At 57.4% G+C, this 17,147-nt stretch overlaps 2 protein-coding genes across 2 annotated transcripts; both read right to left on the reverse strand.

The window, feature by feature from the left end:
• Nucleotides 1–1,293: 1,293 nt before the first annotated feature.
• On the reverse strand, nt 1,294–3,980 carry NCLIV_001880 (hypothetical protein; the record flags this gene model as incomplete). Its single annotated transcript, XM_003879686.1, has 5 exons — nt 1,294–1,387; nt 1,741–1,847; nt 2,669–2,710; nt 3,290–3,396; nt 3,713–3,980. The coding sequence occupies 5 exons, from the start codon at nt 3,978–3,980 to the stop codon at nt 1,294–1,296; spliced, it is 618 nt and encodes a 205-aa protein (XP_003879735.1).
• Nucleotides 3,981–6,699: 2,719 nt separating this feature from the next.
• On the reverse strand, nt 6,700–15,969 carry NCLIV_001890 (hypothetical protein; the record flags this gene model as incomplete). Its single annotated transcript, XM_003879687.1, has 14 exons — nt 6,700–6,720; nt 7,270–7,420; nt 8,203–8,417; nt 8,980–9,144; nt 9,540–9,923; nt 10,313–10,404; nt 10,987–11,091; nt 11,533–11,593; nt 12,071–12,568; nt 12,824–13,276; nt 13,966–14,057; nt 14,687–14,987; nt 15,300–15,410; nt 15,691–15,969. The coding sequence occupies 14 exons, from the start codon at nt 15,967–15,969 to the stop codon at nt 6,700–6,702; spliced, it is 2,928 nt and encodes a 975-aa protein (XP_003879736.1).
• Between the last annotated feature and the right edge of the window lie 1,178 nt (nt 15,970–17,147).

A 17,147-nucleotide genomic window follows, 5' to 3' on the forward strand; every position in this document is an offset into this window, starting at 1 on the left:
CCCCCCCCCCCCCATCAACGTTTTTCACGTGTCATGCAGTTGTCTACCTTTGGTTGACCTGCAAGGCAGAACCATGGAAAGGATCGCCCCGCTACTTTCATGTAATGCTGTTTGCTATCTCGTGCAGTCCTAGGGAACCTGCTGCCCACAGCGACGCGGTATTGCAGGGCTTTTTTCGTCTTGTGTATCAGGGTCACGAACTCTCTCTTATCGCTTTTGATTGTTGATTCAGGGTGGTCGTCTCGTATGCATGTGCGCCCGCGTGGTCTCAACTGACGCTGAAAAATCGATTGCCTTTGAGACCCACATGCTGCAACAGACGTTGCAGTTGGCAGCGAGTTCGCAGATGGATGCAGGAGATACGATGAGATTACTTCCCCTTCGATTTTTGTGTCACTGGAATATCGTCCTTGGTGTGCTATGATGAAGTCACCGTGAATGTTCGTGAAGTACGTGTCATTTTTGTGCCATGAACGAGACAAAATGACCGGGTGGCCTAGAGGAACCGTCCTGCGAAATGAAATTTTCTGTCGCACAGGTCGCAAGGCCCGTGGCGAAAAAGGACTCTACCTTCTGCATCGACCTTCCGGGTGTCGAGTTAGCTGAGTGGTCTCCCCCCCTTGAGTATGCTCGCACTATTCAGTTGAACAGTGATACCAGCTAGCATTTTACAGCGCAGTTCAGCGGTAGCGTGGCTGACAATGAAGCAGTGAAAGAGCTCTCACTTCAGCTACGTACATCAGCCTGAGGATCACAGCGTACATGCGGTTATGCTTCGCATCGTGCTCTTGAACCTTTCTCGTACGAAAGCAAATGCACGACCGGGATAGACTGGAGACACTTGTGGGGGATAGTTAGGTACTGTCGTAGAATCTTTCACTCAATTGAGTGAGGACGAATCAGCGATCAGCCCCCCCCCCCCCCCCAAAAATGTGTTTTCTCGTGGCGGTTGGAGAATATAGAGTTACGGCAGCGCTGGAACGGATTATCGCATCCCCTCCGTGCCCGTGCCTAGAATGCTTAGCCCATTGTGTTGCCCAGACAAAAAGCGTCGCCATTTTCAGTAAAGACAGCTCTGCTCACGCCCCGAGTAGCACTTTCCTCATTCCAGTGATCAGCCATGAACACGCGATACGCTTGAAAACAAGTAGTATGCTGTTTGTCCACAGACTCCTCAAGCGTTGGCGCGAAAGAGTTCACTAATGGTACTAGGAAATAGGAGATCGCGTTAGTTCTTGGGAAAACGCCCTGCGAAACGCGTCGCTTCAGGCTTCATTCTGGGCAGGAGCTTCTCTATTTTCTGTTGCCAAACTGGTACCCCTCAAATGCGTTTCTGCATTCCAACCGCTGGTTCACGAGAAAGTATGCTAGCTCGAGTTTTTGACCACTGCCATACATGCAGACGGCAACATGCCTGCGCCGAATGGGGAAATTTTCCAGTGCACGGCATTCCGTCCGGGGTTTTTTGGTTCGCTACGAACAAACGGCCATCCTGTGGGAGAACCGTTGCCTTCTCTTGCGCTTTCAGGAATGATTAGTTCAGTTTTTGCTCCAGCGGAGCGAAACGTCGACCAAATACTACCTGTTTCATCTGAAGACTACCTTTTACTTGATCCGACTATCCAAAACCGAAGCCTTCTGGATTTCCTGACTACGAATGAGTCCTGCAGCGATTCTGCTCTTTCTTATGTCCATGATTCAACAGTTGACTGTCGCCCTGAAACTGCTTTCTGGACTCACCTTGAGCCCCTGCGGGAACGGTTTTGCTTCAGTAACTCATCCGCAGCCCGTTCGCCAGCTTCAGTGAAAGCGTCAGGCGGAAGTGGAGGGGCGAGACTGTCCAAGGCCTGCAACGGGCACAGGCAAGAGAGACGCCTACACGCGCCTCACATATGGTCACACGGAGAGACAGTATTGTGGGAGTATAAAATATGAGATGGACAGACAGCGCTCATTCGTGTGAACGGAGTCGGGGAAAGACGACACGGTGAAAAATGTAGCAAACGGGAGATCTCCGCCCGCCCACCGCGGACCTTCGGGCGCACATTCCTCAAACCTCAAAATCGTTCCTTGTGCCCCAATAAATTCTCGGCTCCTCTTAGAGGCTTTTTCGGCCGTACACAATTTGCGGGGCGGGAGACATTCAGTCTCCCTTTCTCACTGGACAAGAGAGCCGACACAGGCAGCGTCACAGAAAAGTGACCCTTTCCGTTGTTAATGGGGGTCGCCTTTGAATCACATATATCCTTAAACGTTTCTGTTTCAGCTCCAGTGCAGATGCACACTGTCGGTAATGCCGCACTGCGGCGGGGTACCAGGGCTGAATGAACGTCGATATGGCTGATCACTTACACATGCCTGGTCTCACAGGATGATGTGTCTCCGTCTCCCGCTCTGTCCTCCCGGATTCTGCCTTTCAGTTTCTAACCCCAGGGATCCCGAAAGGTGCGCCAAAAGGATACTGAGCAGAAAATGTTTGCTGTTTAGCGGACAGTAGTTCAGAGGACGATCTGCTGTCGTTCCCAGTCCAAAACACTGCCCCAGTGGATGTCATGATGGACCCGCCTGTCGTAGGCCTCCTTTCAGTTGCTGCCTTTCTAAAACCGCCTACACCGCCAAAGTTTGGAACGATTGTTCTAGTAAATCGAATTTCTATCAACAGGCTTACCATGAACGCTGTGCCGCTGCCGGCGACCTTCCGCAGCCGCGCCTGCATGCGCAGATCCCCACAAGAGGAATTTCTCAACTATCCTCTCCACTTTCAGCCTCGCATTTGTTTTCAACCGAACCGCCCGCCGCACGCGGTTGGGGTTCTTACCGATGATCTGCCCTAAAACCGAGGCACGACACGAAGTGTTCACGAGATAACAACGTACTTTTCGGCAGACCTGCGTGAGCACCAAGCCACGGATCCTCCACAGGTCCTCCGGTAATCCAGAACGCCCCGCCGCGCCGCCGAATCTCCCACCACTCTTCCCAGCCCTGGCGCGGGTGTCGCAGCTGGGACGAAGAACCCGGATGTGAGCTGTGTGGTGTGCAAAATCCCAGTTGATTCCCTGCCTTGCTTGACTCATGCGAACCGCGAGACGGACGACGAACACCGGAGCGCTCGTGGTTTGTGCGGTGGGTTCCCCTGGAGCTTCCAGGGGAACCCACCACCTTCCAATACCCCTTTAGCTGACCTGTCCTCTCTGTCGTGAACAGCCCCACTGCGTCTCTCCAGAGCGCGGCGCCCGCCGTTGCGGCGGAACTGCCGACTTTCCTTATCCACACAGGACAGCGAACTCACCAGCCCTTGCTCCTGAACGCGCTGTTTCCAGCGCGAGTACCACCACCCGAACGCCGCGCCGCCGCCTCCAGCAGCAGCGTGCCATCCCCAGCCGCAAGAAGGAGGTTCTAGGGCAAAAAAAGAGGAAAGGGAAAACGCAGGGAACAGATGAGCCTTGCCGCGTCAAGACCTGCTAACTCCGCCTTCGGCGTGCTCGGCGTCGCCCCGCGGCGCCTGAGTGGCGAGAAATTCGAAAGGGGCGGGCGCTCGGAAGAGGACGCACACAGGCACTCTGCTGGCAGGTGGAAGCAACGAAACCTCCGAGCTCCATCAAAACACGTGGGGCCGTCGTGGCGAGGAGCGGCCGAGTTCCAGCTTGTTTGGTTGTCTCATGGGGGCAGTTTTTGGCTGTGGACGGCGTCGCGAAGGACGGCCAGGGCTTACGGCGTTTCCAGAGCACAAACAGTGCAGATGAGAGGACCGCTGCGAGACATCCGGTTCCGGCAGAGCGAACCAGTGCGACCTTTTGCCCATGAAAAGAATCGGAAACGACGCTGACGTCGAGAGACGTCTGGAGAATTTCAGCCGCCCCGGCGTCGCGAGGTCCAACAGTTCCTTCCGGAGAGTCACGGGGCGCGACAACACTCTTCCCCGCCTCCGCAGTCGCGACGCCGGCGTCTGCCGCATTTCCTAGAGCTCCTCGTTGCGTCATGGCGAACCTCAGGTGCGTGTGTTCAAGGCAGGGTGCCTAAGCATCCCTCAGACGATTCGTGAAATTCTACCGGTTTGTTGGCCGTCGCGAGCGATTTCTCGACACGGAGGCCTTTCGGTAGTCCGATGCAGAACCATGTGCACAGAACCTAAACAGGCCGGGCGGAATCCCGCGGCGGGAACCTTCACACTTGCAAAGTGCGCCGCTGCGTCTACGGGACGGAGGGCGGGATATGCGCTTTGGTCACCGCTCCATCGCCAAAGCGCAACGCAACTGGACAAAAAGGAAACCACGCGAAGTGCCAGAAAAAACACCTGCCCAGGGACCGAGCTTCACCGCTGGAGATGGCGCATTTTCTCAAAGAAACACCCAAGACACATTTGTCACGCTCGAACAGAGAAAGCGCCTCTTAAGGCACGGGGGTCTGCACAGCCGTGTGTGTGTCGGCGCGCAATCTGCGCTGAAGACAAAAGGCGCGTTTTCAAAGGCCTGGGGATACGCTTTCGGTTCCGGCAACCCTGTAGCCGCATGCCCACTTGAAATGCACACAAAGGTCCGTCTGGAAGCGACAGCTCGCACAGACGCCGTACACGTTTTTTAGCAACGACTAGATCTGCCGATGCCTCCTGGCAGTACCTTTAGAAAACTGAAACGAATACGGCCCCACTGAGGACGGTTCCACGAAATCGGACACGCAGAGAGAGCCGTGCGCATGCATGCAGAATTCGGCCTCGGCGCCTAGCCGTCCCAGATCCTCGTCGTTCTTTTTTGCTGACGCTGCGAAAAAGCTGTTGAAACAGAAAGATGGCCACAAAGGGAAGCACCAACGGTTTCTGGTTTGCGAAGTGGGGCTTTGCCTGGGGATCCCCGGTAAGCACTCGCATTTCTGGATCAACGCTCGAGTCGCTGTGTAACTCGAGACCCGAATACACACTGGCACACGGCGTGTGAGCCGTTGTAGCGTGGCAGATTTCTCGCGAAGCTGGTACACACAGAAGACCTACATCGAGGCCAGCGAGAGCGTGGTTCTCACGCAGCCTCTTTGCCAAATTCCACTCTGGGAAGAGACCGACAGTCAGGGGGTGTGAACGACATCTGTCCTGTGTCGCATGCAACGGCTCGCCAACGCTGCCGAGGTAATGAATTTTCTCAGGATTTCTTTTGTAGTCGGTACGGCTCCAAAAGACTGGCTGTCGTGCGCGACAGGCTGACGAAGTCACGTCTCTGCCGTTCGAAATCGCGCGTCGTTCCGCGCAGCTGCGGCGTTCGCAATAGGTTGACGATCTGCCGAGCAGTGCGCAGTTCCGGACACGTGGCTCCGCGGGCAGTCACCGTGTCTGTCGCCCAGCACGCATTTAAAAAGTGTTTCCTGTCCACTGAATGACAGGCATTCGAACTGTGATGCAAGCGCAACCTTCTCGTTCTGTTCCGCTGCCCGAAAGCTTCCCACACACCACGGTCTGTGTAGAAAAACCCGCTTGGGATCTCGGCTACAACATCCAGGCGGCACAACGCAGCCGAAACGCGCACACACTCGTCCGGCTGTTTTCCTCGGTAGACAGTTCCGAGCCTCTCTCTGACGGTGTGACTGCCTTTTTCGATCGCCAGAGGCGCCAGGCCTTTTCCTCGTTCACCCCTTTTTCCCCCCCGCGAGAGTCTCTCTCGTTGAGCGGGGGTCAGTCGCGCAAACAGGTTTCTCCACCGCCTGGGTGTTTTTGCCACAGCCCTCGCTTCGGGCCCGCGTCGCAGTAAACTTTGCACGCAGCGGAGAAAGTCAAGAAATGGTTCCAGCGGGGCTTCGTCCACGCCAAGTCCACCTTGCCCCAAAGACAGAAAAGCTAAGTTGGGGTTCTATGTGTGTACCAAACGAGGGGAAAACAAGGGAAGCTACAGCGGCAGTTCGATCCTTTGCATGCAGAGGGACTCCACGCACATCTCCGGCCAGCGAAGCCGCGCCGTCGGACAAAGAGACGAACTGCGTGAGGCAGGACGCAAAGCAGCACACGCACCCCGAGAGGTGTGCTGAGCAGCAGGAGGGAAACAACGGAAAGGAGCGCTCGTTCGCCGCCGGGCGAAGCGAGAGCAGCTTTCCAGAGGAAAGTTACTTGCAAAGAAAGATAGGAAACGCCCTGGCAGTCCAAACGAACGACTGGCTTCGCTGCTCTCTCTTCGCGCTGACCACGCGGTGCGGAAAAGCGAGACGCATGGCCGTGGGAGGCAGAAACAAAGACATACAACAAATCGACGCGCCTCTCTGGACACATGCAAAGCGACAGGTCCCCACTCTGCTGCAGTTCTTCCGGAAAAGACAGGAACGGTGCGAGGGGGAGGTCCTCGCGAAGACAGCGCCCTCTCTGCGCACCGATGGATTCCGGTGTACACACACGCGAGCGAAGCAGGCCGCTGCCGGGGCGACAGATCTGCATGAAATTTCTTTTGTCCGAGTCACACCAGTCACGCCGCGTCGCCTTTTGCGCACCGGGGTATCCCGGTGTTCTCTGAAGCACACGCCGCATGCAACTGGCAGAGTAACGCACCTCGCTTCCACGCCGGAAGCGGGCGCGCGCATTTTCTGGGCTCCGAGCAGTCGGTTTCGGGCAGCCGTCTCCTGCCTCTCCGTCGCAAACTGACGATCTTTGCGCTCTCGCCCAAGGAGCTCTGAGTATGCTGCACTCGCCAAGCTCCGCCAACCTTCTCCACACGGAAGACACGGACTGCTTCAGCTGTACCGCGCCATCAGCTGCGCGCACATACAACACACATTCCCAGCCCATGCTCCTCGACGCTACGAGGCGGACGGGGCGTCCCCACAAAACCTCTGCGTCGCCGCAACAGCCGCCGAGTTGTCCCCCCAAAACTACTTTTCACGCCAAACAGACTTCTGCTCTCAGTTGCCAGTGGCCCAGGATCGCTCTGAGGAAACAGGACTTTGATGCTTCCAAGCTCGCCGCCCCCCAGACACACTTGGCGTGCGCCCTTGCCACGCGTTTCTCGACCTCCTCTGTTCTTCTCTGGAAGCATTCCCTCGTCTGTGTCGCTTCGCTGCGCTCTCGACGGCCGAAACGCACGTCCGAATCCAACGGTCGCTACCCTCCGCAGAGAAAGGGAAAGTCGCCTTCCCGAAACAGGACATGTGCGCCGACAGCACAGCGCCTCTCTTTAAGCGAACTCGCGGCGTCCTCTCCTGGACCCCCCACGCAGAGACACGGATATGTGCAGAGACAGCATGCAGCAGAGACAGCATGCAGCAGAGACAACATGCAACGCATTCTCGCTCCCCAGGGCGCACCTGTCTGAGCCACTGGGCCTTCTGAAGGCAGGCCTCGCCCCCTGCGTCCTTGACAGCGCCGAGAACCTGCGCGAGTTGCAGCAGCTGCTCCATGAACGGCGCGCGCTGCAAGTGCAGGGTCAAGTCTCCGCCGTAAGTGCTGATCAAGTCTCTGTCGAAAGCGCAGAAAAGGACAGAATGATCCCGAAAAACGTAAAAAACTTTCGGCGACGGGACACCCCACCTCCCCCTCCCGAGGCCGGTTCAACCGCACGCCGCGCGGATGCACACGCGGCTGTCACTGGGGCGCGCCGAAGCATCGCGACAGAGCCTCGCCAGTGGAGACACCCGGACAACGCCGCACCTCAGACTACAGCGCCTGCGTGCATCTCTAAACGGAGGAAAGCTCCCCACACGCCTGTCCCCCCTCGTTGGGCCCCGGCGTCAGTCCCCAGGATTGGCATGCACGCCGGAGTCTCGCCAAAGAGGCGGCGTCCTTTTCTACTGAGAGGGTTCAGTGTGGGAGTCGCAGCGGCCTCTCCAGGGGGAGACAGTGAGCGGGGATGGAAAGACTTTCGAACACACACAACTACCACAAGCGGGGCTCTCGGTCGCCTCGCGCTCGACACACAGACCCCGGCAGTCGCTTTGTTGCCCTCAACAGAGACACGCGCGGCGCGGAGTCTCCCTGGCGCTCTATCGGCTCCAATGAAGAGACGTAATCCGCTTTACGCCATGCGTGCGGGAGAAGGACATTTGGTTGGGTGCAAAATGGTAGTTTCTAGCATATTCTGAGCGGTGTTAAAAATACCACCGTCCAAAACCGGCGGTTTGATAGTATTTATGTCATCGTTTCTTCATCTGGGTTTATTATCACAGCTGTTCGAGCTTTGAATGCCCGAACCTTGAGGTCAACAATTTATTACTCGAAATGTCGCGAAAAAATGTTCCTACCCGACGAGCTCGATGGCCTGCTTCACGTTCTCATCCACGCCCCGCATTTTCGGACTCGTTGCCGCGACAGCCTTGACCACGTCCAACATCGCATTCACGTAAAGCTTCAACTGCTCCTGCATGCCTTTCTCCTTAAAGCTGTACACGATGGACACGTACGCCTGGAGCACGCCTTCGCGCAGGTCGTGGATATACCACAGCCACTCTTCGTTCACCTGAAAAAGCGACAGCACCGCCCCAAAAAACAAAACGTCTCACTCCACCAGCCGACAATGCCCTCAAAAACGGGCAAAATGTCATCCTACACCTACACCTAACTCCACACATCTCCACGCGTCTACATCTACCTCTAGAGAGCTGCGTCTCTGCATGTGCATGTGCGATGTGTACACGCTCGCGTGCGTGTATGTGGAGATGAGTCTTCCAGCGCTCTCTGCGCATTTGCGCCTCGCGTGTCCTCGCTGGTGAAAGGCTCCTCTCTCGCCGTTGCTGCATAGGCAAAAGTGGGCCCTTTGTGTACATCCTGGGTTGCCGTCGCCTCGACTGAGCCATTGGCAAACACCTGCAGCTAGACTCCCTGTTCCACACACTATATAGAATGGGATCGGAAAAAGAGCGCGGACGCACGAGAGGACCCCCCCCCCCCCAGGCGCGTCGCTGCGAGAGCTGTCACTTTCGATTTTGGGTTCAGGGGAAGAGCACCGCCCGCGCACACTAATTGAGATAAATAAGACAGGATCTCAAATCGAATACACAGAGACATTATGGTGGACGTACTTGCCAGTTGCTCGGGCCCACGTCGTAGGAAGTGTTACCAGCTTGGTGAAGAATCGCCATGAACGAGTCGAGGTAAGGGGCAAACGCCTCGCCACCCATCGTCATCGCCGCGTCGCCCACAGCGATCATCACGCACGGCTTCAGCGCGCGTTCGACATTTGGATCCTGCGAGAGGGGAAAGAGAAAACGGTGTCCACAGATACGCGCACAGAAAGGTCCAGCGGCGCCTTCAAGTTTTGAAGCGCGTCTCAGCCGATCGCGCCGCATTTGCTCTGACGCCGGGACAGCTCCCCTGCTTGAAGCAGAGATCTCCGCCGCAGCCCCGCCCCGCGTTGTGTGCGTTGAACGGAACGATGCAGAGACGGAGATGGGCGTCGCGCCGAATGCAAAGCGTGGAGACGAGAAAAACGCGCGTCGCGGCCTGGGCCTTCTCCCACTTTTGTGTCGGGCTTCCCGATTGCTTCTCCCGACGTCGCGGCCTCTAGAAAAAGTAGACACCCTTCCCTTCCCCTGGCTCCAGACACCCTTTCCAGTCCCGGCCACGTCGGTGCCTTTTTTACCTGAAGCATCTGATACATGCGCGCCAACAAAGGTCCGCTGTACGGGGCGAAGGCGGGGCCGAGCGCTCGGCTCACGTCTCCGACGAGTTCGACGCAAATGCGCACAGTCTGCAATTCGTCTGTCGTGCTACTCCCGGAGGTCGCGGCAGCCGCCCCCGCGCCGCCGCCGGAACTTCCCGCCGCCGACCCCGTCGAGTTTTCCAGACCCGACGCGACGATGCACACCACATCTTCCGCGAACGCTGCGGTCGAAGGCCCCGCAGCGTTCACGAGCGCCGAAGTCGCCAGCAAAGCGTCGTTCGTGATGCTCTCGCTGGCTGAGCAGCTAAGCTGCGCAGCAGTCCCCGCCGGTGCGTTAGCCGGAGGCGACGGCCCCCGGAAAATCTGCAGAGAAACCGCAGAGGCGCAAACGCACACCCCACGGCGAAGTGGCGAAGGGAACGAAAAACACGCGAACCGAGCCCGAGCCAAGCACGAGAGACTCCGGAAAGAACTCAGTGGGCGCCTCGGCCACAGAGTCTGCCGAGAGCTGTGGTGGGGGGTGTCCAGACTGCGCAAAAGTGCGACGGGGGAATCACAACTTTGCGGCTAGCTCTCGAGTGAGACAACAGTACAGAATGCGGACGATGTGAACGCGGCTCGGAGGCTTCCAAGCGCCCTGTGCTGAGACGAAGGAATGTCGCGTAGCGCGGAAGCCGCCTGGGAACGAAGACCTTGGGCGGTTTGCGCAGCGCCCGAGACAGAGTCGCATGCAAGTCCTTCCGCGTTCTTACTCGCGCGAGGCACGCCCAGATCTGCGAGGCCACAGGTTGGACCTGGTCCCCCAACCGCAGGCAGAGGATCTGGATGACGCCGCAGAGGAGCCCTGTTCAGCCGACGAGAAAAACACAAGACGGGGACGATTGAGGAAACGGCACTTAGGAGAAGTCGCGATGCCCCCGCACACGCGGCGAACCTGCAGCCGTCTTCTCCTGGGCGCCCATGCACCAATGCACACGGGGCTCTGCGCAGCCCCTCGTCCCGCCCTCGAAACACGCAGATTCAAGCCAAGACATTCTAAAATCGTACATCCATATGCATATATATATATATATATAGATAGATAGATAGATAGATAGATAAAGAAAAGTGTATGTTTATGTAGCTCTCTCGCTCTCCTCCCCGGCCACGCCCTTGCAGTGCTCGTAAAACTCTCTTTGTATACAGAGGTGAATTGCCCCGTGACACCAGCCGTCTCCCTCACGGGTCTGCACGTGGCTGTCTCTGTCCCTGGCGTTTTTTGTCGAATCCTCTAGGTCGCCACCCCGCCTGCGTCCTACGCCTATCTTCTACGTCGAGTTTCCCGCGCTTGGCCCTTTGGACTCTGTTCTCAGCAGTTCAACTCATGCAAGCTGTGTGGTCTTCCGCCTCCGTGTTTTTCCCTGAATTCCTGGAGTGTGCAGCTTACCCTGGCGCTGGCGCGTTGCCTCGTTCGCCTCGAACATGAAGGACTGGGAAAGTTGCTGAACGAAGTGGTCCAGCAGTTTCAGCATCGACGGTTTGCAGCTCTCGCCTGAGAAGGAGACAGAGTGGCGAGCGCGGACGCTGAGAAAGACAGGCGAGGACCGCCCAGAGAGGGTGAGAAGACGCAGAGAGGCGCGCCGGGGAGGCTCATAGAGCCGCACGAGGGCAAAGGGTGTGGGCGCACAGCGGCGACACGTTTGGCGTCTGCGCGTCGGCAACGAAGAACTGAAATCGAGGGAAACGTTTGGACCCGTGGAAACGGGAAGGAGCAAGGAAAACAGCCACACACATCAACGAGCGAGGGCCCTGAACATGCGCCGCTGCACGCGAAGCAAACGAGTCACAAAGTGGAGAAAGCTCTGTCGACTTGCCGCGTTCTGCGAAGAGAGATACGCGTTTTTGTCGTTTCCCCCCTCTCCCTTCCTTCGCAATTCCACCTCGCGCAGAGGAACAGTTAAAGGCCAACGTGCACAGGCGCGTGCGCACTCACCTGCATTGTTGATGAGAGCTCCCAGGCAATTGAACGCAGCATCCCGCAGGCTGCGCTCGTCCTTACGCGAGAACGGAAGAACAAGGGGACAGCGGGCTAAGACAAAGTGACAACGAAGGGAGAATCAAAAGAGACGCCGAGAGGCCACGACTCCCACACATGTGCAGGAGCGCGCACGGGGTTCCCAGCCCACCGCGCGAGTCGGCAAAACGGAACGGAGGACGAAAGATCCCACTCCCTCGCCTTTCCCCAGATGATATACCCCTCCAATGAGGAACAGAGAACGCATCTGGCCTCTCTTGCTCTCCTCAGACACCTCTGCATTTTCTCGCTGCACACTTGCCACCATAGCTCGACCGATACTCACAGCAGCATTAGCGTATACACATGCATCTACACCTAGATATACATGCATATATATGCATATATATGTATCCGTGTATATATATATATATATACGCACATACAAAAAACATATATACATATATATACATATAGGTGTGAGGAGGTCGAGCGTGTGCGTGGGATGATGTCTCACTGCATCTGCGCGTTCGGAGACTTGGATGAGAGCGTCGCAAAGTTTCTGGAAGAGAGGGTCCAGAGGCGTCGAGACGAGTTTCTCGCCGTCGCCTGCGGTCATGTGATCCGCGAGTTCGTGGAGGAGCCAGCAGACGTTCACGGCAACGCGCGGCTGGTCGAGCAGGCGGTGCACGATGGCGGCGAGGAGCGAGTTGTTCTCGGCCACGACTGTCCCGTCTGCGTTCACCAGCTTCTGCATCACGACGGGAGTGTGGAACTGCGCGATGCGCCCCAGCGTCCACGCAGCGGTGTCTCGGACCGCCACGGAAGAATCCTGCAAAACGTTGACGAGCGATGTGAAGGACTCCTCGACGAGCGGCTTCAGCGCCTCTGTGTCGGGGCCTTCCATGATGCTGCCGAACGCCAAGACCGCCGCCTCCCGCCGTGTCCAGTCCGGACTCGAAAAGTTCTCAGACACAAACTGAATCACCGGCGGCAAGATGTCGTTCTTCACTACCTACAGAGAAAAAGGAAAAGCGGGGGAAGAAGCGGAACGCGTCTGACCCCTGGGAGGACCGCTCTCCGTGCGAGACGCGCGCACGCAGCGAAGCCGGGAGACGACAGCGCGAGAAGAAACGGGAGAGAAAGAAAGAGGAGGCGTGAGGAACGGAAGGAGCTGCGCGACGCGGGCCGGAGCAGAGGCGAGCCACAGCCCCAGAGCCGCAAGGGAGGGACCGCAATCGACAAGTTGCGAGAAACCATCTTTCTTTACCTGAGCACAGAGGCCGAGGCACGTGCCAGCCGCCATGGCGGCCGTCCAGGAGTCCGCGGCGTCTGCTTCTTCGCTCTCTTGTTGGGTAAGTGTGTTGAGAAGAATGGGGAGGAGAAAAGGGAGCGCCTGCTTGATGATTTGGCTGTTTCTCGGCACGCCGGCGCCCTCCGGCGCGTCTGCGCCGAGACACGCCGCGTCTTCCTCCTGCTGCTGGATGTCGATTTCCACATCCGCAATCGTGTTCCACAGCTCCATGGCTGCAATGCACACACTGTCGTCGCCGCTCTTCAGCGCCTCCCAGGAGAGAGGCCCAATGCCGCTCATGTACGGCTCGAGGAGCGAGTAGTACTCCTCGGCGATCTTCACGAGACACTCGAAGGCGGACACCTGGACCGCCTGGTGGGCCACCTTCGTGTTCTCCAACACCACCTGGATGATGTATTCGCGCTCCGTCTGCGACGGAAACCCCAGAGCCAGAAAGAGAGAAAAAGAAAGAGGGAACGGAAGACATGAGAGACAGACAGAGGGGAAAAGACAGAGGGGAAAAGACAGAGGGGAAAGGAGGAGCGAGAGAAGGGAAGAGAACGAGGGGAAAGGAGAAAAAGACAGATTTGAGTCAGTTAGGGGACGGCCCGCGAGAGGCGTATGCCGAGCGCGTCGGTTGATCCGCTAGAGAGAGAGAAGACAAGGTCGGTACGATGCGTGAAACTCGTGCGCAAACCTCAAAAACGGGAAAGAAAAGAGAGAATGTAAAGGACACAAACACTCGTCAGGAGCCGGAGGGGAACGCAGAACGCCTCACGGAGGGCGAAAACTGTAAAATTTGTGGAGAGCGGAAAGCCTTTTTAGAAGGGAGGCGGAAGCGAAAAAGGCGAACAGGTGACGGAGCAGGGAAAGGAGGAAGCACGCGCCGAGGGTCCGCAAAGACTTTGAGGGAAAGCGTCACGGCGAGGCACGACGAAACAAGGGCACAACACACCAAGGGGAGGTGTCTCCACCGTCTCCGTCTACACCGCCCGGGGGCGTCGCCAACGAGGAGACAGAGAGGCGGCAGAGACGGAGACAAGAGAGAGGAACGAGACACAGAGACGAAAGGACTCCTGTCTCCACCGATCGTGTCAGTCGAACGGAAGAGTCTTTACCTGGTTCTCGAAATTTTTCTTTGAGAAAATGAGGGCGTGGTAAAGAGCCTTGAGCGCTGCAACCTTCAGCTGCACGTCCTCGTCCTTCATTCCTGAAGCCACATAGACAGAAACGGAAACGCATCCCTCCACAAACGTTCCAGGTTTGTTGAACGGAGAGCACGTCTCCTTTTAGCAAAGTGAACTGATCAAGAAGCAAACCAAAAGCGCAAGACGCCTCGAGACAGTACCCGTTGGCTACCCTCCGCATCCGCCCCTCACAGAACTGTGTGCGCGTTTTTCGCTCTAAAGAAGTCGGCCACGCACGCAGTGAAGCGATGCAGTCGATCTCTCTTTCGTCACAAAGGTTTCCTTGCCCTCGCGCCACACGCACATCCCTCCGCACGCGAACTTGGCTAGGACTGGTACAACGCGAGAATCAATATCCAAAACGATTCTGGGATGACGCTCGTTGAGGATTCCCCCGTGCTGCCTAGCTTTCTCTAAACACTTCTCGACGCCAAATGATTCTCCGTGTCCCTTTCACGCGTACTCACAAATAAATATCCTTGTGTCGATTCAACCTGTGCATGCATGCGTTTAGCTGCGCATTTCAGAGTCGCTCGCAATCTCTACAGCGGCGGCCTGGGTGACACTAGCGCGTGGGTGTTCCCCTCTCTCCCTTTGTTTCTCTTTTCTCTTTGTTTTCCTTCCCCTTTTCTTTGCCTCGAAGAAAGCATACCCTGCACAACCGCCGTGAGGATGTTGTTACAGTGCGCCTCGCTCAAGACGTCTGCTGGATCCTCTCCTGTTTCCTCGACGATGTCTGAGTGTTCTTCACACAAGTAGGCGAGGCAGGTGAGGGCGTTTCGCCCATACACCTTGCGGTGTGCAGACACCCCGTCCGCTTGCGCGCTCGCTTCCGGCGTCATCGTTGCTTCTGTGACGAGCGTCAATAGAAAAGGCAAAAGTTCGGGGAAACCGTCGCCCGGCAGCTCGACTCTCCCGATCTTGGACAACACCTGGCACACCGCGTTCGCCACCTGAGACGAAGACCCCACAACAAAGACCGAATGTGAACTCACGACGCACACAAGCTCTAGTCCACCGGAAGCGAACCACCACCGTCTGCTTGTATCTCTACGCAACTACAGATACGTAGACGGTCATACATATATTTATACATGTATGCATGTAAATGCAGATCCGCACAACTGCGTATGTGTGTACATCGTAGGTCGCACGCATAGATTCGCGTAGAGAAAACCCCCGGTCTAGAGGCAAATATATATATATATATATATATATATATATATATATTGCATGCACGGTCAGCTTGGAGCAGCGGAACGCACTTGGATGTGTTCGGTTTTGATTGCGGCGAGGAGCTGCAGGCGCATCGCCTGCTTGGCCTCTTCGGCGACGGCACGCCATCTCTCTGCAGCTGCGTTGTCGAGGACGACGTCCTGCACAAAGAAAAGTTCAAAATCACTTCTTTAAAGCGGTCCACACTCCAAACCCACTCTCTGTCGGGCGTGAGGAAACGCCCCTCTTCTCTGTGGGCTGTCTGAGCAGCTACCGAGCCAGCGGGTCTCCATCCTCGCCTTCTCGTCCAGTCCATCTGTTGCCCCGTCCTCCGGTGAGCGCCACACCACTCTCACGCAGGCGACAGTCTGGTTTCTGCGCTTTTAAACCCGCCTTTACGAGACTCCAAGGGATGCAATCTTTCCCGGGTTTTGCGTGTACCTTGGCGCTGATGCAGTTCTTGAAGGTGACAGCGGCGATTTGCTTGGACAGCAGTTGCTCCTGGACTTGGTGCGAGTCCGCGGTCGCGAGAGGCGCGTCGATGACGCGCGCGAGCGAGACCAGAAAGAGGCTGAAGTCTCCATCGCGCGCGCCGACGAGTTGCAGCTCCGCCTGCTCGCGAATCGCCTGCCGGTGGTCCAGCGTCGACACCAGCAGCTGTTGCATGAGATGAAGAGACGCGCAGTCGCCCTCCCCAGCTTGCCCCGGCGCCGCTGCCATTCTTCGAGACGCAGGAGGAGACAAAACAACGGGACACGGAGACGGCGAGGCGGAAAGGAGGGAGAGCAAGACAAGGGGTCGCAGAGAAACAACGGAGAGCGGGAGGAGAGGAGAGCGGGAGGAGAGGAGAGCGGGAGGAGAGGAGAGAGACAGGGGAAACAACGGAAACGAGGACAAGGCGCGCAGCTAGAAAAGACGGCGAGACACACCAGCTGCGTGCCAGGAGAGACAGGAGAGGAAACGCGACGGGGACGGTGGAGAGAAAAGGCAGAATGCACAGCGGAACGGCCAGCTTAGGGAGTGAAGGCCCGAGAGAGACGACAAAAAGTTTAGAGGCGAGAGAAACGACGTTCAGAGGGAAGCGCGCGGCTCAGGATGCCGCAGGAATTTGATTCGCCAGTTGTGAGGGGCTGCGCCAGACGGCACAAACGAGGGGAGAAAACGGTGGGTGTTGGGTTGTCGGACAAAAAGTGTTGTCTCTCCTCGCCTCCGCTCTCGGATTCTCCGCGGAAAGAAAAGACACCTTCGTGACTGCGCCCCGCGGGCCGTCAGACAGCGCCAGCACACAGACGTGAGGGATTCTGGAAAGGTGTTTGCTTTTTCTCGTCGAAAGACCAGCTGCGTGTCTCTCCCTTCTCTCTGTCCTCTCCTATGCGTGCTCTTCCGCGTGCGGACTAGGTCGGCTGTCGGCAGCAAACGAAACAGCCGCGTCCGGCGACAGGAAAGCAGGCGCGCTTTTGCACGCTCACAGCGGCCTCGCGTCGACTAGCCGCTCTTGCGCCGCGCGATTCACCCTGGGCCCCGATGTCGCCCAGTTCGTGGTCACGCGTCTCTCTGAGTCCCGGGTGTTTCTCCCCGGACTTCGGACCCCCCGCCTGGGGCGCGACCGCGGAGAGAGTTAAGCCCTCGATCGCCCAAGCAGGTCTGTCTTTGGCACGCGGCGCGCGAAGAAGGCGAGGCTCTCCCGTGTCCAAGACAGACGGAACAGAGAGCTGCTGGGCCGCGCTCTGGGCGAGAGAAAACCACGGACACGTCCACTCGCCTGCTGTCTGTACACCCAGCGCGGCCAGGGAGACGAAGCGCTTTGCCGAGAGGAAGGAGGAGAAAGAAACGGGACGAGCTACGAGAGGGCTTTTTGAGACTCGAGGGTGACGACACGGCGACGGGCGAAGGACACG

Source organism: Neospora caninum, chromosome Ia, assembly GCF_000208865.1.
Source record: "Neospora caninum Liverpool complete genome, chromosome Ia".
NCBI classification, from domain to species: domain Eukaryota; phylum Apicomplexa; class Conoidasida; order Eucoccidiorida; family Sarcocystidae; genus Neospora; species Neospora caninum.